The sequence below is a fragment of the Dromaius novaehollandiae genome, chromosome 2, assembly GCF_036370855.1.
Source record: "Dromaius novaehollandiae isolate bDroNov1 chromosome 2, bDroNov1.hap1, whole genome shotgun sequence".
Taxonomy (NCBI): Eukaryota; Metazoa; Chordata; class Aves; order Casuariiformes; family Dromaiidae; genus Dromaius; species Dromaius novaehollandiae.
Genome location: NC_088099.1, coordinates 95,082,324 through 95,104,089, shown reverse-complemented (window position 1 = coordinate 95,104,089; position 21,766 = coordinate 95,082,324). Strand labels below are relative to the sequence as shown.

General features: G+C 43.1%; 2 protein-coding genes across 7 annotated transcripts in view; one reads left to right on the top strand and one right to left on the bottom strand.

Annotated features, from left to right (window-relative positions):
* Nucleotides 1-126: 126 nt before the first annotated feature.
* NRSN1 (neurensin 1) lies at nucleotides 127-8,621 on the top strand. Its single transcript, XM_064506965.1, has 3 exons — nucleotides 127-362; nucleotides 5,807-6,004; nucleotides 7,055-8,621. The coding sequence occupies exons 2-3, from the start codon at nucleotides 5,816-5,818 to the stop codon at nucleotides 7,451-7,453; spliced, it is 588 nt and encodes a 195-aa protein (XP_064363035.1). The 5' UTR covers nucleotides 127-362; nucleotides 5,807-5,815; the 3' UTR covers nucleotides 7,454-8,621.
* A 3,172-nt stretch (nucleotides 8,622-11,793) lies between these two features.
* The window catches only part of DCDC2 (doublecortin domain containing 2), a 78,414-nt gene continuing 68,441 nt past the window's right edge, over nucleotides 11,794-21,766 (bottom strand). For 5 of the 6 annotated variants that reach the window (XM_064506959.1, XM_064506958.1, XM_064506961.1 and 2 more), the window contains exon 10: nucleotides 11,794-21,432. In XM_064506959.1, coding sequence (XP_064363029.1) covers nucleotides 21,337-21,432 — 96 coding nt within the window. In that variant the 3' untranslated portion in view covers nucleotides 11,794-21,336. The remainder of the gene's footprint in view (nucleotides 21,433-21,766) is intronic. The other variant, XM_064506962.1, reaches the window with a different exon arrangement.

Genomic DNA, 21,766 nt, shown 5'->3' with positions numbered 1-21,766 from the left:
GGGGGACCCACCGATGGGGGAACAGGGGGGCCGCCGATGGGGGAGGCACCGATTGGGGTGGACCCCACCGATGTGGGGGGGGCGCCGATGTGGCCTCGACATGCCCAGCCGCGGCGGCGCGGGCGCCCCCCGGCGGGGCGCCGAGGCGGCGGGGCTCGGCGTCCCGGCGCCCCTCGGCGCCGCCGCAGCGCCCGGCGGGGCTCAGTGCGCAGGCACGGAGCGAGCGGCGCTATGGGCTGTAAATAAGACGTGGTGTCTGGTGCTGGTGCGGCGCAGAGTGGAGATGGGACAGGGCCGAGAGGGTTGCAGCTAGCTCCGCTGCGTCTGCTCAGCCGGCCGCGGGGGAGCGGCAGCAGGCTTAGGTAACCGCCGCCGAGCCCCCGCCGCCGTCCCGGCGAACTTGGGCTCGGCACTTCGCCGGAGGGCGGGGGGGGCTGCGGCGCTGCCCCTGCGCCGCCGTGGGGCTGGGGGGGGGGGGGGGCTGGCGCGGCCGGAGCGGCGCTCCCCACCGATGTGCGGTGCTGAACTTCCGCGGGGGGCGGTGGCGAGGGGGCCGGGGGGCAGACCGGGGCCCGCCGGCCCGGGCCCGTCCGCCGGGGGGCGGCGTTGCCGGGGGAGCCCGGTGGGGCGCTGCTGCGGGGCAGGGGCAGGGCGGCCGCGCCGGGCCCTCGGCCGCCCTTGGGGCTGCGGGAGGCGGCGGGGTCCGGGCAGGGCCGGGTAGCTCGGCGTGCGCCGCCCAGCGTCGCAGCGACCCCGCGGGCAGCGGGGGGCGGCCGCGGGGCGCCAGGCGGGAGCAGACGGCCGCGCCCGCCGGCCCGCACAAAATGGAGGACGGCGGCGCCCGGTGCGGGTCAACGCGGAGCAGCGCCGCGCCGCCCGGCCCCGAAAACCCCCGGCGAGGCGCCGGCAGCCGCCTCCCCACCACCGCCGCTCGCAGTCGGCCCGGGGCTCCTGGCGGGTCGGGTCGGGTCGGCCTGAGCGCGGCTGCGTCCGGCCCGGGGAGCGCGCGGCGTTGGCTTTGACAGGTGTTGTAGGCGTGGGGAGGACTCAGACCGTTATTGAGGACGTGTCACTTAATCAACCCTCGCCCGTCACAGGGGGCCTCCCTTTTTGTAGGTAACGGCTGGGAGCACGGCCCCCCGAGCAGGAGGGTCCAAGCGCCCGCGAGCCCGGCGAAGGGGCAGCGGCGGGGCGCCTGCGCAGAGCCCTCTCCTTTGGGGTTCACCTTGGTGGCTCGCAGTGGCTGGTGCACAGTGGCACAGCCTCGCTCGCGTCGCCCTGCCTTTCACGTGCCAATTGCCTGCATTTTGTAGCTCTGTCCCGAACGCATCGATGAAAAAGTGAAGTAGTTTGGTAGTTTATTGGGTAGTTTTTCTTGGAGCAGGCTTCTCTTTTTATCAGCCTGTTTGCCAATCCAGTCACATCTCTCTGGATCAGTGGAGAATAGTAAAGCTCAAAGTAAACAGAGGACAGCTTTTACCATGGAAACTAAAGTTGCTAGGGGATTGCTACTCTGCAACGGTGTGCTCAGAAGCTGTGATCCTGCATCTCACATGTTCCCAGGCATCTCCGGTTTTGACAGTGAAAACTTTCAAAGATAAACCACTTTCTGTGGCCAACGTGCGTCTTCTGAGCTCATACGTAATGCAGATTTGGGTAACAGTGATTCTTTCTTTCCAGGGGAAGTTTCCCAACATTTGAGCTTTCAGTTTCTCAGCCATAAAGGTGAAACAAATACACATCAACACTCAGAGGACAGAGCTACTGCAATATTTATTCATCCTGTGTAAACTGATGCTATGACACACATTTCCCTCATGTTTATTGAGAACCGTTTTCTCCTGACTGTTTCATTTCCGCTGCCTCATTCCTATATAGCCAGAACCACAGCATTATGTTTCCACTGCAGCTGAGAAAAGAGACCATCTTAGGTTAAATTACCAGACTGCTTCAGTGAGCCGTATAGGGCTGGGAAGCCTTCTTCCCTTGTCTCTAAGGGACACACAGTAGGAGATTATTCATCATCATAAGTGCAGGAGTTTACATGAAAAAGAGTATATGCAGTAGGGATAATGTAATGGAGTCCTTGAAGAGAGTTAATGATGCTGGCTACATCTAATCTGTTGGGGTTTTTTTCTTCCATTTTAAAAGGTGATACTACTTGATGCTCTCACAACTCTTGGCCTAAAGATCATTCTTTTATTTTGCTTCGTGTTCAGCCTCACAAGCTCTTATTTATCATTTGGCTCAAATTCCTGACCACAAGCATCTATTCCTATTTTAAATTGGTAAAGAATCTATGTGGGAAGTAAGTGATTCCAGGCTGTGTCATTCTTCTAGGTTAAGTCTTCATCAAGGCATTAGAAACACCAAACCATGCTACAGCTGCTTTCCAGAATTCTGAAGAAACAAGCCCTAAAATTGTCTTCAGTACCTTGGGTGGCAGCTGGAGCAATGTAAATGAGTTTCAGTAGGCCAGGTTATCTGGTCATAGTAGATCTTGTCATATCAGGTCGGGTCCTTCTCTGCCTTGACCTTGTAAAGTCACTTATGCCTGAGGAAAATGCCTCCCCTTCTGTTCCTTGTCTGGTGCTAAATATGTTTACCTGAGTAACCTAAGTTGGCAGGGAATTAAACATAATTTATTTAAGGAGCTGGGCTTGGTGTGAGAATAAAGAGAGAGAATGATCTTCTGTAGAGTTTTGGTTGGCTTCTTTGTTTCCTTCTCTTTCTGATGTGGGAAATGAAATGCTTGCTTAAAAATAACTGAAAGCACTTTCAGGTATATGGACAGAAACTATTGTTATGTGATATCCTTGAGGTAAATCTTGGCTGAGTAAGCCTGTTTGTGAGAGCTGAGGCAGTTACGATAAATTACATTTTGCTTCATTTGTGGTGTGTAGTCTTATACTGAGATTAGGTATGGTGATTTCTGGGTTCAATTCCAAACTCTGTAGAACAAATTTAAGATGATTTTGCCAAATTCCACACACAATTCCTCTCTCTCTTTTCCTTGCCTATCTGTAGAATGGGTGCAGATAGCGTTTACCTGCTTCCACAACATGTGTGATGATTAAGGAGCTATTGAAAAGAGTTCAGAATACTATTTTTCTAGGTTAAGCCACTTCTCAGTTTTACTGAATATCATTTTGTTACTCTTTCTTTGAATTGTGAAGTTTTCCATGATTTCTCTTTGAAACATACATATGCTGCCTGCTTTTAACTTAGTCAACACTATAGATGGTCTTGCCCTGCTCTCCTTTTTTTAAGGTATTTATATGAGGAAAAAATATTGGACAGACAGAACTCTGTCTTTAGGAAAACTTTTCAATGCTTGTTCTGTGGAAGATGGCAGGAAGCTATTGAAGAAATGGGTGCAGTGAAAAAACAGGAATTCTATTCCTCTCTTTTCAAGTGGGGAATAAACAGGAAAAAAACAGGAAAAAAAGAAAACCCAAAAGAACTCTTTTACATGCTGGATAAGAACAAGAGCAAGTGTGTTCTAAAAGCAGAATAACTTACAGCTTTTCCCCCACAAGGGTTTAGTTTATATACTTATATCCATATCATTATTTTTTTGCCTCAAAGAAGTAATAAAGATAGCACAGTAAAAGATCATAAAAATTAGTAATAATGTTTTCAATCTATTAACAAGTGGGAAGCATCAGGATTACTGACATATGCATTTGCCTATATGTAGTGACCGCTGAGTAGTGACATAGTTTTGTCAGACAGTGCTAAGTTGTCATAAGCTCTCTGGTGCCGCTCTGCCCTTAGCAAGCGTTGTGTGAGCCTGTTCAGGAGCCGTCTCATCGGCCTCACACTCCACTATGGTATGTGGTGGCCCAGCCACCAGGCTCTCCTTGCTGCTTGGAGCGAGGCTGGCACCCTCCTGGATTTTCCTGCTCTCTCAAGGTCTCTGTCCACCTTCCTGCTTCACCACCACCCAGGGAAGGAGAGCGCCTTGTGCAGACCCACCTGGGCACTGATGCTGTCAGCAGAGAGCAAGTCAGTTCATGGAGCAGAAGAGCATTTCTTTGACATACTCACACCTTACAGAGGAAGAATTGGTCTCTGGTGGCTGAAGTGAGATGGGAAACCTGAAAGGGATTAAAAGGCAGTTCTGGCTCCAGAGAAGGAGCTCCTCCCAGCAGCTGTGCCTAGTGCTACCTCTGCCACTCTGCAAAGCTCAGCTGCCAGCACCCCCTTCTTCTGGAGGGAGCTCGGGCTCCCCTTAGACAAGGGACTTTGCATCCCTGCTGGCCTCCTGTTCCTCTCGGTCATGACTTTGGTGAAAGCTTTGACACCTCATCACAAACCATGGTCTGCAATTATAATCCAGCAAGATTGTGAAATCTCAAACTAAATACATATTAAAAATACCAAAGGAATAAAAGCCAAGATTCCTATTAACAATAAATAGGAAATAAATAGGAAACAGCAAAGTTGTTTTATCACTGAGCCATGAAAGCAACCAGATTCCAAGGGATTAAAAGATTATTGTCATACCAGTGGTGATTTCAGTACCAGCCAAGAGTTTCGGCCTACTGCCATTCCTCAGCAGCATGTTCTGACTTCTGCTTAATTTAAATGTAGCAGTGTTTGTACGGCTTGCATACTCTGGTATTTTATGCCCAGTAAGGTCACCCATTCCTGAAGGGCAAAGGGGCTGCAAGAAAGAGGGGTGGATTGGGAGGTAGTAGCCACAATGAGCACATCAAAACTTCCTTTCTTCCCCCTAAGTAAAACTGCAATGGTTTGGCAATCCTGTGAACTATTTGAAGCTGATATAAATTGAGCTGTGACATTCTTATGCAAGTACTCATTAACAGTCCCCATTGGATAAAGACTTTTTGAACTCTTTAAAAAGAAGTCAGTCAGCTTAAATAATATTGACCTGTTGCTCATGCCTTTTTAGGGGCTAGTATTACTTTAATGAATTCAGTAGTTTCAAACTTATGCAAGGATGTTCAGGCCTGGGACCTGCATAGTTAAATACAAATTTTGTGTATTGGGATAACTTTGATGAAGTGGAAAAAATGGGAAACATTATCAGCACTTTTCATAGTAGGTGAAATTTTAGTTTTAATAACGTCAGTGTCATCTTGGGCATTGACTTCTCCTGTGGAGACACAATTTGCCACAGGTTTGGTGTTTGCATTTCATTCCTTGTGGTGAGCAGGTTACCACACTGGTAAAGCATTCCGTGTTTTTCATTTTTACTTAACCGTGCTTAAGTACAGGGTATACACAGCTTCAGTCTGGCTAGACTTGTGTTTGTCTGTTTCCCATGGCTATGTATGTTCTATCTATGCCTAGTCCCACAGTTCAAAGGCTCAGACAAAAATAGAGATTAAAGAAAACTTACCCAGCAGTTTGGAAAACTTGTATAGGTTACAAACTCAAGAAAACTTGTATAGGTTACAAACTCAAGAGGTAATAGCAGCCTTTGAGGGATGCTGGCTTCTGTTACCTGATATGGTCTGCTTTTTTCCATCTCCATGGAAATCCAGTAGCACATTAGTGTGAATGATGGGGACTGGGAACTCCGTGTACAGGAGGGAATGGTCCCAGCAGCACCTTTAGGTTCTGCTGTGCCAAGATGCTGACCGCTCTGGCTTTGCGGGAGCTGAGTCACCACACACAACTTTACCAGGCTACTTTTTACATGGTTCTTTGTGTCGCCTAGAGCACTTGTAGCCAGCTTTGCTCTCCTGCAGCATCACTAACAAGGTCTGGTGTGTGTTTGCTTGCTTGCTTGCTTGCTTGTTTGCTTGCTTGTTTTAAATGAAACCTCTGATTGCAGGTAGGAAGGATGAGCTCCTATGCTGACATCTGCGGGTCCAAGCAAGCACAGGGCAGCACGGAGGGAAGTTACCAGCGCTATGGAGTTCGGTCCTACCTGCACCAGTTCTATGAGGACTGCACAGCTTCAATTTGGGAATATGAGGATGATTTTCAGATCCAGAGATCGCCTAGCAGGTGGAGCTCTACATTCTGGAAGGTACTGCCCATCACTGGTTACTGCAGGGAGAAACTCCTCCATGTCGAGATTTTCACATGTAACTAATGATTTTAGGTGTTCACCCAGAAAGGCCTTCTGTTGCTTAGTTTTCAGTGAGATGAGTGAATAACCATCCCCCTGAAAACAGGGCTCCTTTACCAAGGCGTATCAGATTCCAAGGGAGGTCTGGGGTCTGTGGATGCTCTAGTTTCTCTGTCAGAAGGAGCTGTGTCACTGAAACATCCAAAGTCAATAGTCTTGTCTGGGAAACCCTGCCTATAACACAAAAGGGTAATTTACCTCTGGTCCCCACCTGCAGTAATCTCTTCAGATTATTAGGAAAAACAATGGTAGATTAAGAGTAGTAACACTGGGAGCATATGAGCTGGCATCAAGAAAACAATAAGATCTCTCCTTAAGGTTAGGAAACTTAGCAGAATCAGAGAATAACTGAGGTTGGAGGGGGCCTGTGGAGGTCATCTAATCCAACCCCTCCACTCAAAGTAGGGCCATCCTGTGTAAATCAAACTTTGCACTTACAGTTGAAATGTGCTAGAAATATTTTGTGACCGGTTCATGCCATAGCAACCTCCTCCATCCTGACAAGGGAATGACATTTCATGGAGAAAAAAAGTAAGTGATGGATATGACATAGACCATGAGCAGGGACTGAGCTGTTGGTGCTAATCACCACCTTATGAGCTAAAGAATTAATTAATCGCACTGTACTGTGGTTAAATTGTGATCCTCTCTGTGACTGGCCCTGTGGACATGAGATGCCATGTAGAAGCTTGCATGGATATGTATCCCATTGTTTCCAGAAATTACAATATAAATACTGATTTATATAAAGATTAGTCATAAAAACATAGTTTCTCCATATATTCTAGTTCTAGTAAGGCCATATATGACCCAAAAGAAAAATAACAAGTTTCTGTTAGAACTGAGAGCTATTCCTGCAGACACTGTAAAACCTAAATGTTTTCTAGTACCACTTGCTAACTGAAAACTGGAAGGCCATGTTCATTATTAAGTTTTTCTGTTTTACAGGTGGGACTCATCTCTGGAACGGTTTTTATGCTGATAGGCTTGACGGTTCTTGTAGTTGGCTTTCTTGTGCCACCGAAAATTGAAGCTCTCGGGGAAGATGATTTTGTTGTGGTTGATAACCGTGCCATTCAGTTTAATGGGTCCCTTGACATATGCAAGCTGGCAGGAGCAATCTTGTTTTGTATTGGAGGGACCACCATGGCAGCATGTCTGCTGATGTCTGCTTTTGCTAAAAGTTACTCCAAAGAAGAAAAGTACCTCCAGCAAAGATTTAAAGAGAGAATAGCTGATATAAAAGCCCATGCAAACCCAGTCACAAAAGCGCCAGCACCAGGAGAATCAAAGATACCTGTCACTTTGTCCAAAGTTCAAAATGTCCAACCTTTATCTGAAACCTGACCATCTCCTTTGGTTTTGTTTCTCCCTTGTACATCACTTCACTGGAAAATAACAGCTGTTGTTGGCATACATGCTAGTAATTACATCAAGTGCTCTGCTATACAGACATACAGCTGATTGAGAACCTGCTCCAATACAAATTTAGGATTGGAAAAAGTGAAATTATATGATTAGAGCTGTGACCTGTATGTTCAGTGTATTCAAACATTTTAATCTATGTTGAACCAAGAAGTCCTTGCAACAGTGAATAGCTGTTTAGCTTATCAGACTGTAACCCTAGGGAATATTGGGTGGGGTTATGACAACTGTACTAGGAACAGCCTGCATCCCACTGTTCATATGAGTTGGCCTTTTTGTTTTGTTTTCTTCTTGCTTTTAAAATACTGTTTGGTCTCACTTTTATTCCCTGGTTCTGCTGTCCAGGAAGCCAAGATTCTGCCCTTGTAACTTGCACTTGCCCTCCTATCTCATTCTGTAGTCCGTAGCAAAGTAATAACGCAGAGGTAGAACACATGTGACATTGGGTTGCCCTTAGTTTGAGCCCAGCACGCTTCCCAGTACTATTACTTTCTGGGAAAGGCAAATGATACTTGATCCTGAGTTACAATCAACCCATGCAAAACTGCCACTTTGCTTTTTAATCATTGCCACATTAGCAAAAGATACAAAATAAAGATAAGGAATTCAAATGGGAGGAGGAAAGAAATATCGTACTTCTGTGTCTTTGGTTTGATACTGGTTCCTTCATTATATCATGTTCAAAGCTCATAAAAATTATTTTGGTTTTGACAGGATGTGGATTAATAAGTGTCATTTGACATGCCCAGGCCCCGTATTCTGTCAGTATATTAATCCCGTGTTAGATGACCTTAACACACCTATCTAAAGACATTTTGAAATGCTGTTTATATTTTTATAGGTAATAGAAAAAGTTATGCTTAATCAGATAACATTCGTGTAAATGCTTACCTGAAGACTTGTCCTTTCACTGAAGAACCTTAATTCTTTTGTCACCTGGGGCAATTACTTCACTGTCTTAATCTATGGATTTAAATTAAACCATATAAAAAAGATGTGACATTTGTATTCTCCAACAATATGTGCCACCTTATAGTTCTGTCTATTTTTCAAATGGATTGAATAAAATTCTAGGCCTGAGCCAATCATAGATTTTGTGAAACGTCTCTTTCTTGTCAAACAGGTTTCTCTATAAATATAATATTTCAGTTTGAAAGTAGAAATCAGCAGTCAAAACTCATCAGTTTATTAATGTAGTCTGTGATTTTAAATTTCATAGGTAAGGAAATCACCTTAGCGTTGATTCCAAAAGATTCTAATATACTAATGACAGGTATGTGGTGACAGCTATGCTCCTTTCCTTGCTGATACAACATTGCTTGGTCCATGACTCACTTCAGACTTCCACAGCATAAATAAATCACAATTTTTGTTTTTGGAAGTTTCCACTGAATCTGTGAAGCAAAACTGCTTACCTTGCAAATACAATTGCAGTGTCCAAATTTTAGTGCTAGAAAAGATGGGCAATTAAGAGCTTGTCACAAGTACATGACTACATAGAGTGAACGGAATTAGGTTTTGTTGCATCTGAGAATTTTTTGGCACCCATAAGTTAGAGGTGCAAAAGCACATTGCACCCAAAATTTAAAAATAAGATTGTAACCTCAGGGGAAAAGCAGATGAAACAGAGCTAAAGAGGGTAAAATGAGGAGACGGGTAAGATAAGCAGCTATGCATGGATATAAAGAAAGCCAGCAAGAATTTTCTTACTGATGTAAGTATATGCCTGTGCTGCAACCCAGGGAAGGGCTGTCGCTCACTGTTGGTTGTTAGTCACTTCAGGTCCTTATTGCTTTCTTTTTAGTTTGGGGTGAATTTTGTTTACTCCTTTCTTTCACTGCTGTCGGGCTATCAGTGTGTGGGCAGCAGAGAGTCAGGCCATCTTGACCTTTTCAATGCAACATTTTTAATTAAAAATTGCACATGGAAAAAAATGTGACATTTTAAGTTTTACAGTGAAGTTCACTGAAGGAGATGAGGATGATGGGTTCTGCATCTATTACTGAGTCCCGTCTCTCCACCTACGTTTTGTCAATGCTATATTGAAAGTTTGATCAAAAAAATACAGCTGTAAAAGGAAGCTTAGTTTGGGCTTGTTTATCCAAAGTAGCTACACAGATCTCCAGCTTGCCTTAAAACATGTACCACATGGACATGCACATTTGCCTGCTAAATTTTTGTGCAGAGGACAGCTGACATAACCAGTCATGGAGTTGATACTTGCACCAAGCATTTGGTCACATTGTGCATTGGTTGTGCTAAGCTGAACATGCTTTGACATTGTGAGGAAGGGTGAGTCATGGCATTACCCATGTGCCGAGGAAAGAAAAACCCTCGAGGATATTACTGAAGCCTCCTGGGATAGGAAGTGTGTTTGGGATTTAGCAGCAGAAGAAAAGCTGGTGACACTGTCATGGCTAAAGTTACTGCACACATTTCATCGCATTAAACCCTTGTTTCAGTTGCTCAGAGCTTTTTGATAATGGAGAACTCTGGAGGCTGAAATCTTTCACAACAGACAATCTGTGCCAGACAAGGCTTTTAGAAATACTCAGTAGAAATGTTCAGGAAAAAAAAAAAATTAGGCTGTTACTTTCAAGAAGCTGCATTCTGGAAAGTTTAAGTCACGTTAGAAACATTTTCTTGTGAAGTTTTAACACTCATCCCTTTGAGCATTGGCAAAAGTGCGGCAGCGCTGTGTTCTTTTTTTTTTTTTTTTTTTCCTTTTTTTTGCCATTTACATGGAAAACTCGCATGCTGTGGCAGCCAGCTGGGGAGCAGCAAGGGGCAGCTGAGCTCACCGTGGACTTGCAGCAAGGCTGCACACAGCCTGTCCCTGCACAAAGCTCATCCCTAGAGCGCATCCCCACGAGGTGACCGTGCTCGCCCCATGCCAGGCCCGCAGGGACTGCCCTGGACCTCCTCTCCATGCACTGGCTGCCGGCATGTTTCCAAAGGGAGTATAAATGGCCTCCCCGACTGCAACCGAAGTCTGGCTTGAACAGCAGAGATGTTATTTCTACCCTCGGACCTCCCCATGCAGCAGACTTCTTTCAGATTCTTCATGTCCACTCTATTTTTTCCCCCTTCTGGTCTTATTTGGCTTAAAATTACAATGAAATTCCTTCTAGTCCAACACCATTTTCTCTGCAATTGTGGTGAAAGAAATCACATTTTTCAGTCTGACTGGTAATCACTGGCTTAATTTTGATTAATGCATTCTCTCCTGATGGTTAGGTCTGCTTCCCCTACCACACTGCACAGCAATAGCTTCTCTTTAGCATCTGTTCCCCTCTTCTCCCCCAGCTGTCTTGACCCCTTTATTTTCCTTTCAGTCCCAGTGCACAGTGAATCACAGGCTAAGGCAGAGAAGCAGAAACATCTCCTCCTCCCAAGCTGCCTGTCAGCAGATTTAATTCCCAGTTTCTGCTACAGCCCCAGCTTGCCTTTTCCAAGTGCAAGATTTCTAATCACATGCAAGTGCAAGGAACCAGCTTTGCACAGACACAGCAGAGTGGGGAGGCTGCAACTTCCCAACCAGCAGCCGGAGAACAGAGAAGTTCGGCCAGGGTGGGAGGGGGAACAGCAGCGGAGCCTGAGCACAGAGGGGCAACCCAGCCCCCAGGGAACTGAAAGCCAAAGGCAACTGCACAAGATTGCACGAACCAAAGTTGGCTGCACTTTGAGAGCAGCTTCTCGTCAAAGGCCTAATAGCAGAGCAACAATTTCAGTAAAAATAAAAGAATTAGCACTTCAGGTCATTGTGCAGTGACCGGTCATCTTGCCATTACGCAGCAGGCTGCCCACTAAGCTCAGATATTGCACGGCAGGGCTAGTGAGCCCCACAGAGGGATACAACATCCTTGGGCAGCCCTGGGAGGAACATCCTCGGTCCCACCCCACCCCACCGCTCCCACTGCTAGGAGAAGCAGCGTCTCCACAGCTCATCCTCCCCTCCGGAGGGCCGGGGTGACTGCCCACGCATCTCTCACAATAACCATGTTTGGGCTCTGCCAGGTCATTCCCGGTGCACAGTCTGTCCCTGAGTGACACGCTCACAAACAGGGAGACTGCACAGAGTTTTCTCCTATTTCAGATGTTTCGGGACTGCGTGTGCTCCTTCAGGGGCCTTCTGATGTCTGGGCAAACAATCCACCCACACCCTTATTTTCTTCAGCTCTTATCTGGACACAAGGCAGACCACACAGCACGTTTCCTGCGTTAATACACTGCGGGAGATTAACGGACAGCACACCAATCAATATGATTAAATGCTGACACTTTATTAAGCCCGAATAGCATCATTTATATGCTTTAACCGTGATCATGTGAATCAAACTATACAGTGATTGATACATGTTCATTTAGCACGCACATCTGAACAGTATGTGATCGGATAGCATGTACTGTCTCCGAGGTGGCAAAGAAACTCCCCTAAGCCCGTAAGTTCCTTACTGAACATCTGGGAGTTGTTTTTCTCGCTCCAAGGACAGTTTCTCACCACATTGCATGCCCTCTAGTAACCTTACCAGTAGGCCGCAAAACCTACTTTCACACTCTTGCTATTAGCATTAGGGCTGGATTGCTTACATGTCCATTTTCCTCCAGATAATCCTCCAGAATACACTTGATATACATCAAGCAGGACAAAGCTCAGTTTTGCTGTCAGATAAATTACAGAGGGCCTGTTTTGAAAATAAGCTCTGCCATACTAACAGTAAGTCAGGCAAATATTTCTAATGGACATGCAAACAGAAAAGAAAGAATGCAAGTAACTGCTTTTATTGTTTTGGCTAATCATTTGCAGCTGTTTTTTTGAAGGCCAACTTTTTCCATAATATACTATTGATGGGTATTTTGCAAATGAAAATGGAAGATCATTTTTAAACACTGCTAATAAGCTAGTCAGTTTAATGATATGCTAGAATATGCTGCTCCAGCAATTACAGCTTCAAGACTCACTGCTTTAGTATGTTGCCTAGCTAAAGGCACCCTCCAGTCTGATACTACAAATAACGCGTCTGTTTGGCTAGAAAGAGGCCTTTCTGGAATGTCATTATTTCCCTGCGTCTGCTCTCATAATGACTTCAGCATCTGCTGCCCTTTCTCGCTGTCTCCTCCAGGAACCTCATGCCCTGACATTTCCTTCCTAAGCCTCTGTGTCTATTTTCAGAGCAGCAATAAGGGTGAGGCAACAGGGACCCCTGCCTCAGGCACGTCTCCAAGGGGGCTCCTGTCTGCCTGAAGTCACCACACAGCAGGAGCAGCTCTGCAGCAGGAGCAGGCAGGAAAGGAGGGGATAGAGGGGTGAGCTGGAAGGAGCCCCAGTGGAGAGCCGGGAAGCTGCCAAAATGTAGCACTTCAAGCATCAGTGTTGATCATCTGTCAATGAATATCAAAAGCACAGAAAAGCTCTGAAACCTGTGACTAGAACAATGTAAATGCACTGGCTGAAATCTTGGTGGAAGCAGACATTTTAAAAGACTTTTAATGCCAGTATTCCTGTCCACCCCAGATGGCCAGGCATGCATGAGTACCTTATTCTTGGACGACTCTGTTGCCCTCAGTACAAGGATACATTTTCCCTTTAAGCTATGATGAAAAAGAAATCTCTTCTGCTAGCTCTTACTCAGACCGAGTGCCGCACTCAAGCTGTCCCCTTGCAAGGAGGTTTCTCCCGAAACTGGAGCGAATGCATGCCAAGACAAAACCCCTCGAGCTAAAGACTGCTGAGCACTTTCCACCATCTCCGGGAAGCGTAGCTTACCAGACCATCGCACAGTATCCATCACATACATACTCGCTGCCTCTTTGGCCCTCTGCTTTGTAAGGCCATAATCAACTGAGTACATCTGCATCTCACCTTGCAATGCAAGTTATATGCTTAGGCCTTTCCATTTGCTGATGGAAGCAAGAGGCTTTCAGAAATGTAGGCATTTGTCTGATAGCAGTGTCAAAAATCCTTTGGGCACCAAGCATGCCAAGATCTCCTACTCTGCCTCAGTTTGCCCGCTGAAATTCACACTTGAGAATGCTCTGCCAGGGAAAGGCTCTGCTCCACGCGAGTGGGGGGGGATGCTTTTCCAGGCAACAGCTGCTGTCACTCACACACACGGTCCCATCTGTGAGCATCAGATGGGCTCAAAGGGGAGATTCCCCAGCCAAAAGCACCCAAGAGGTGTAGCTATCCTACCTTCCCTGCTCGAGGATAAGCCACTTACAACAGTGTGGTCAAGATGCCTCGAGTGATGAACCCATCAGGCATCTTGTACTAGGCCTTGTGTTGCATGGAAAGGAGAAATGATCTTCATCCCCTTTTCTTTCTCTGTGGAGAGAGACTGCTTTTGAGCAGTGGACATGAGTCCCAGACCCTGGCTTACTGAGTTAACTCCAGGCGAGTGCTGAGTGGCGCAGTGGGAGCAATAAGGGGATGGCTACTTCATAAAGCGGGGGAAGGTGTAAAGCTCAGGTTTTTCCTAGCATGTCCACTTTTCCAGCAATCTCTAACCTAGAAATAATGCGGAGCACCGACATTATTTTTAGAAATATCATTTCTCACAATCAAACTGGAAGAACAGATGCAGCAGAATAACAGAGAAGGATACAAAGATGGCATATGGGAATGAAACTGTGACCCTGGGTAACAGAGGAAACGAGGTAACTTCTGCATAACCTGAAACCAATCTGGGTATCCAAAGTGCAGTATGCCTACTCATCTCTGACATCACTGACATTTTGTCACAGAGGTAGAAGTGTTTAAATCAACTCTCTGATCAAATCAGTCAAATCAGAAGTCCTCCCCACCTGAGAAAAGCAGAAATATCTACACATCCCTGAGTGCTGAGGCCTGAAGATAGTTTATCCCCCCCCCCCCCCCCCCAGGAGCAGGAGGATCAACTCACCCAAGCGAAAGTGCAGGTGAAGGGTAGTACCCATTTCCTAAGCACTCGTTAATAAAATAGCCATTCCCTGCTACCTCAAGCATCCACTGCCTCCTTAGGTTTAACACCTAGGTCCTTGCTTCTGCAATATTCACTTGGTTCTTCTGCAAAACTGCTTCAGCATAAGCCTGGTGGTTGTCCTCAGTACTTCTGCCCTGTGGCTGGCTGCTCCCAGCTCTCTCAAGCACTAGCAGCTGTCCCAGAGCCTCCCGCCAGGCTGTCTCCTGCTGAGCAGCAGCAGCTCCCACAAAGCCGCACGGCAGCCTGCAGCACTGCCCCAGGAGGCCACGCACACCTCTCTCAAAATTCAGCTCTGCCAGGAAAGTGAATCAAGACAGGCGTTAAGGGGCACAAAGAGCCGGTACTACTCAGTAAGACACAGGGCTACAGCAGAACTAAAGTTCATGGTGTGAATGAGGTGTTGTTGCTTTGCTGGAAGGGAGGGAAGCAGGGCAGCCGCAGGGAGCCGTGCTGCCAGAGCAAAGTCTGACACGGAGCTGCTCACAGCCAGATTTTTCACCTTCAAAGTTTCACCTGGGAAGCAGCTGGACCAGCCAACGGGTGCAGCAGGTTCCCTGACTCAGGTGTAGCCACAGCATGGGCAAATCTTGCTCAGCTACAGGGCAAAAAAAGGGGTGGCGAGTGCTTTTCTTAATGACTAATTTCTACAAACTTTTTTTTTAAATCTTGCTTAGAAATAAATGGCACCATCTTAGTTTTTTCAGCATCTTCATACGATCTATCCTACTAGCTACTGCATCAAATTTGGAGTATGAGCTTCCAGCAATGCTCTTTAAATCTGCAGTCAAACAATTTTTGAAAGAGGAAGAAATTAAGATATTTTCATGTTTGAAAGTTAAACTGCTTTTCCAGTTTTCATAATAAAGATAGGAGGAAAAGGGATAAGAAATGGCCCTAAACTTGCAAGATTTGAAAGCAATACAGTCAGTCTTAAGAAATGTAGTTTCCCTTAGAATTGTCTTATAAAGCCTTTTGTTCAAACTTTCACCACAGTGTCCCAATATCAGGAAAATGTTGTTGCACTCTGAATGGTCAGGCTTGGAGAGTTTTAGACTGAGGATCAAAAAGTCATTGGGGAAAAAACTCATTTGTCAATTTACAATGAGAGCCCTGGTTTGACCTGGATCTGCAATACCTGAAGGCCTTTCCATTGACTTTAAGAAAGTTTGGCTTCACGGTGCTAGGCCCCTCCTCTTTGTATTTTGGCAACTTTCCATTCATTTGAGCTACAATCCTCCTCCCTTGCAGTCAGTCTCTATCTTTTTTCACACCTCTTGGTCATCCCTATACCAGATGTTCCTTTGTGACCAGGCTGAGGGAAGAAACCAAAAAACACAAATACAACATTGAAGAAAAGCACAGAACTCTCTTTATAAATGAATGTGCTTTTTGTTAGCAAAAACTTTCTGCCATTTTGTTATATACCACCTTTGCAAACTATACTTTGTTTCATGTTTGTTTAAAAAAATAATATAACCATCTAAATTTTAGGCAAGGACACCTACAGGATAACTCTTTGAGCTCCTTTTCTTCCTTTCTAAACAGAAGGGAAATTGGACCATGCCCAGGAGGGAATGGCACTTTGGACACAACACACCATTCGTCTGACATTGCTGGAAATTGTCACAGGGTTGGGGTACTTTGGTATTGTGTTATTTATGCTTGAACACCTTTTGCAAGTGCCTGTTAAAGTCAGCTTCTTCAGATGAGGACAGGAAGGGGAAGGAGTTTTAAGTGGATCTCAAGTGAACACCATCCTCCCACATCATCTATTTTTTCCCTAATTCTTAAGCTGCCTCTACAACCAGATAGTCCCTTAAGGGGGACTCTGCCCAGGATCTCAGATGTTTTGTATCACCCTCTGGATGGCAATTGTTCTTCCTTCAGAAACTAGAGAGTCTAGAGAAACTGATCCAGCGTAACCACTGAGATCAAATGCCTTAAGTTAGGTGATTTGATTATCTGGTCGGTGCTTTTTGTCTGGAACAGAGCAGGACCGCTCACCTGGAAATCACCAGTGTTGAGACTGTAATTTGGGTGTTAGGGAGAGGACGTTAGGCTAGGGCAACATTTTTTCACATTTTATTTTGGAGTTTGGAAAAAGTAAATGCCTTCAAAAACCATTCTATGGAGGGAGCGTGGATTAGAAGTTTGACCTCACCTGCTTCACCTTGTTTCAGTGACTGTGCAAACTGGGGGAGCCGGAGTATGACAGGGAGCTTCCAGACCGACAGTTATTACAGATGGAAGACTTGATTTTGTCTTTTTATATTAAAATAGGTGGACGCTAATCAAAGACTTCACAACATAAGCAGTATTCATGAGACTTGTACCTTTGAAAATATGTTAACTGTAATCATAAATCTGCACGTTCTTGATGTACAGAAACATAATTTTATGGAGAATTAGATTCCTCCTAGCTTACATCAAACACGGGATTTCAAAACCTTTTAAGAATTAGCCTGTGGGAGCTTTTAGCTAATAAAACCTGTATTTTGAATTAAATTTTGGTCCCACTGTGGGCAAGAGGAAGTTATAATTGAGCTAGGGATTCATTTATAAAAAATGCAAATATTAGAGCTAAGTGTCATCATAGCTGTAGGTGACTGCAAAAGAAATGTGAACATTTACAGGCGTTTATAGTCATCACTTAGGTTGTTAGAAGTCTGCCTACTGTTTCAAAATATCCCATTGTTTAAACTGGATATTCTCAACACTGTAGTTAGTAGTAAAGACCTTTAGAAGTTAAAGTACCACATATTGTAGGACAGATTTGTACTTTCTTCCTTAAGTTTTTAACTCCTTTCCATTTCCTTATGACCCACTTAGCTGATAGTCAGTTTTCGGCTATTTCCATTTTACTTCAGGGCTATGTGTATGAGCAATAATCTAGTGATGTTGGATAGTTTCACTGTCTATTGCCACATCTGGAACACTTCTTTTGACTAAAACTTAGACTGAGGGCTGTCGGCCACCCAAAACAATACATCCTTGGCACCCCATTAAATCATTCTGATTGCTATTATTTAATAAATCTATCCTTACTCAAGGTACTTCATTTTTTACTTACATTTATTATCTAATGGTTATTTTAATGTACCTTTGGGATAATCATTCAAAACAGCCAATGAAACACTCCTTTCTCAGTATTCTCAAGCAACCAGCATACCTACCTGTATTCCGTTTTTCTTCTTTACTTTCAATGAGATTGAGAGGAGATTACATCTGCCTTGTCTTCACCCATTTATTTCCAGGAACTAATCTATGGGACTTCACCACATGCTTTAGTGTTTTGCTGAAACTGGGAAATCACCTCCTATAGTAGCTAAATAAAAAGTGTACCAACTAGGGAGATACCTAGATGCTTGAAAGTTTTCTCAGATGTCTTCAGTGAACAGACAGAACTCATGTTATTTGTTGAACATCAGCTGAACAGTATGTATATACAGACAAATCCAGTCCCAACTTGAGCATTTTTAATGAATCATGACATTGAAAAAGGGTGGCCAGTTTAAATGTGTTGTTATTCATGGATAATGGCTAAATTGTCAGCGTATTTTCTGTCACAGTTGCAATATCATAACTACCAAACTTCACTGTCATAAAGTTCTAGTTATGGAAGAATTGTAACAGTTTCAAAAGCACCAGTCTCATAATTGAAATCAGTCATCCAAAGATAGACTTAATGTCAAACTGGCCTCGATCTGAAACAAAACACAGGAATGCCTGTATACTAGCTCTCTTTAATAGCAAATTGTTTTTAAAAATAAAACCAAACAATAAAAAAAATTCTCTAAAAACTCAGAAATGTTGTATATAAGCTTAACAAAATAGCATTTTTTCTGTAAAACTTTTAAGCCATCACACACAGCAAATCCACACAAAAAAAACTATTAGCAAGACCACTTGCATGCTTCTTGTTTAACGTCTACCTTCATGTCAGAATTACTGGTTATACAATAAAATAATTCTCTCTCTGTAAAATGAGGGAACCTGATACAACATTCATGTTTTCAATGTTGTAAGAGTGAACAATGAAAATGCTTATGTCTTTATGTCCATCAAGTCTGACTTGCTGAAGAAAAGTATACTATCTTCTTTAGAATATGAACAACAGAGGGGAAAATATTTAAAAGGCTGAATAACACTCATTGGGACTTTCATGTCCCCATGAAAGACTGATTACATTACAGTTCATTAGAATTTAGTTTAAGCTTTTAAATAGCTCTTATTGATAGTTTTAAGTCTTTTAGGTATGGAAGACACTGAACATTTGAGGAAAAGAAAAGAAGTGGCATAGGAGCCACAGGCAGATAAAAGCTATGAATAGAAAAAGAGAGAAAAAAGTGTCAGTATACAAATCTCTGTTTCTTCTAAATATTACTTCTAGGTACAAAATTTTGAGGCAAATATGTTTTCCAGTTTCAACAGGTCATCGAAAAATCTTCATTTGGATATTTTTGGATGTTCATTTAATTTCAAACTTCTGAGGATGAAGAACATCACATAGGCTGTTCAAGTCTTAACCTGCAATGACAGTAAGTAGAGTCCCATATCTGGTATAACGTTAACTTCAAGCAAAGAGCCCTTTCATAGTAATGTCAATACAAAATTTGTCTTGATTCAGCAAAGCATTTAAGCCCATGCTTACTATTAAGCACATGAGCTATTCAGTTTTAAGTGAGAAAAGATACAACATTAGCCATTTTCCTGATAGGCTTTACACAGAAGGTTCAGAGAGTATATTCCCTGAGGAGAGGAAGCTGCTTTCTCTGGCTGGTTAAGTATTGTTTGATAGCTTTTATAATGCTACTGCATATATTATTCCACTGCAGGATTAACTATAAAGGTACACAGAGGATTTTTATGTGTCATTTTCCTCACTAGCACCTCCAGCTATTTTATTCATACTGGTCTCTTACTTCTGCTCAATTTTAAGTGTCTGGTTAAATCCCAGTGAAATCAAAGAGATTTGAGCAAAAGTTTAATTGCTCCATCAAATAAAATAAGCATACATACTTGCTTAAGAACTTTGCTATATTTTGAACCTATTTTGAGCCTATTTTGAACCGATCTCAAATGTAGTATTTCCTTAGATCTTTGTCAGACAAAGGACACACAGATCACAGATATTTTGGAATTACCACAGGGTTCTAATGACACAGGCAAACCATTCTAATCCTATTCCTATGGTTTTTAGTGCCACATTTTTTATATTTACACTGCCAATACTCAGAAACATGCTGAAGGATCTCTACATATTTCTACTCCGCTGGAAAAATATATTTAATAATTACTAGAAAAAGTGCAGATATTTGCATGAGTTTCAATCATGACAAGTGGTTTTACACATTCTTCAAACAGTGCAATGCTTCAAGCTCAGTTTCTTCATAAATGTAATTTTTTTCCTTAATGGCATGAAATCAACAAAAATGGCACTTAATTTCTCATAGCAATCATTTACCAGCATTAACAATAAAGAAACCCACTATTTCCTTTATATAATTAATGAAATTATGCTCAGGGCTGTATCTCTATGAACTACAAATTATTGCCATTACTAACAGAGAAACAGTACGAGCAATGGGATTGGTGTCATCAGAAGAACTAATACTGTGGATCAATGACTTATTTACTAATGCAAATTAGGCAACAGCCTGTCAGAAGCCAGCTTACTCAGAAAGATGATGATACACTTTCAAGCATTAAGATTATACAAAGGATTCATAAGCACAGTACTTGCTGTGAGTTTTACACAAAACTGGTAGGCTTATCCTAATGTGTTTCACATTAAAATGGCTCCATTGATAGCAACGTTTCCATGGCAGTTTCAGTCTGGATCTGGACATATTCATTATTTTTTCATTAATAAATTAAATTTCTCATGGACTGAATTACAAATCAGTCCAAACTCAGCTTTTGAAACTAATTTGATAGAAAGTCTTCCTTTATTCTTTTTTCACTACAATAAATATTGTTAAATTGTTAGCGCTTTGATCAGATACATTCCCACTTCTGAAAGGGAACATGAGTCTCAAGATTTAATAAGCTGTCTTACTCCATAGCCCAAATCCTGTAAATTGTTTAGTGATTCAGGACAGGACATCAACAAAGCTTCTTGCTGCAAGTAGGAACAACCTATGGTATTGTAGGCTGTCTACATACTTTCACAGTGCTAAATAAGGGATATTTTTGAATGCAAATACTAATGATTCTAAAGAATATATTGGAAAGCCACTATTCAGGAACATTAGGACTGACTCCTCCCTGTAGTACACCATTTTTTAGCGTGTACAAGTCCACTGAGTGAAGAACCTATTCCATTATATCCTAATGTTATGCCTGGAAAACATGTGTATTGTGTGGAATCTAAAAAAAAAAAAAAAAAACTACACACGTTCTCATTAAAAGTCACAATTTTATCTCTTTTCTAAACAGACCTATAAACAAGTTCTGACATCTAACTCAGGGTTGGGTTTTTTTCCCTTTTTTTTTTTCTTTTAAGCATTCTAGAACAATGTCATACATATGGTTGATTCTAGTACTGTTGACCACTTTATAACACAGAACAGTTCATTTATTTATAATATTACTATAGAGAAGTCCTATATTTTCCCTCTCAAATTCCATCAGAAAGTCACATCTTATAAAAATAATTCAATCCTCTTTTAATAGGTATTAATGTTCATTATCTGTGTCATTCCATATGGCATTATCATCTCAAGACTCAGTATGTGGTACTCAACTTATCTTCCCATTATAAATTATCAATCATAAATAATAATATCCTCTAAATTTAAAATATTGTAATCCTTCATTTTCTCCTCATTACATTTTTTGTATCTATACAACTGCAGCATAATCATTGGTCTGGTCATTTTTTTCACTTTCCTGTGGGCTGGTGATTGTCACCCTTGGATTTGTGGGATGGGAACCAACCTAGAGAAAAAGGAATCAAAACCACATGATATTAACTTCATTGGGTCATGGAGATTTCTTTTAATTTCATTTCAATACAGTGTTAGTATATCATTCTAAGATTTCCATGAGGAATTCTTAAAGTGAAAAAAACATTCTCCAAAAGTGATCTTGTTAACATTCTTGTTGAGCTTATACTTATATACCTTCCAAAGGGGGAAGCACTCAGATAAGGCTTCCCCCCACCCTTTCATCAAACATCTGGTTACTCACATAACCATTTAAAGTGAATGCTTGCTCATTTTCTCCACTTGCACAATAACTTCAGCATTTCTAAAAAAAAATTTCCGTCAAC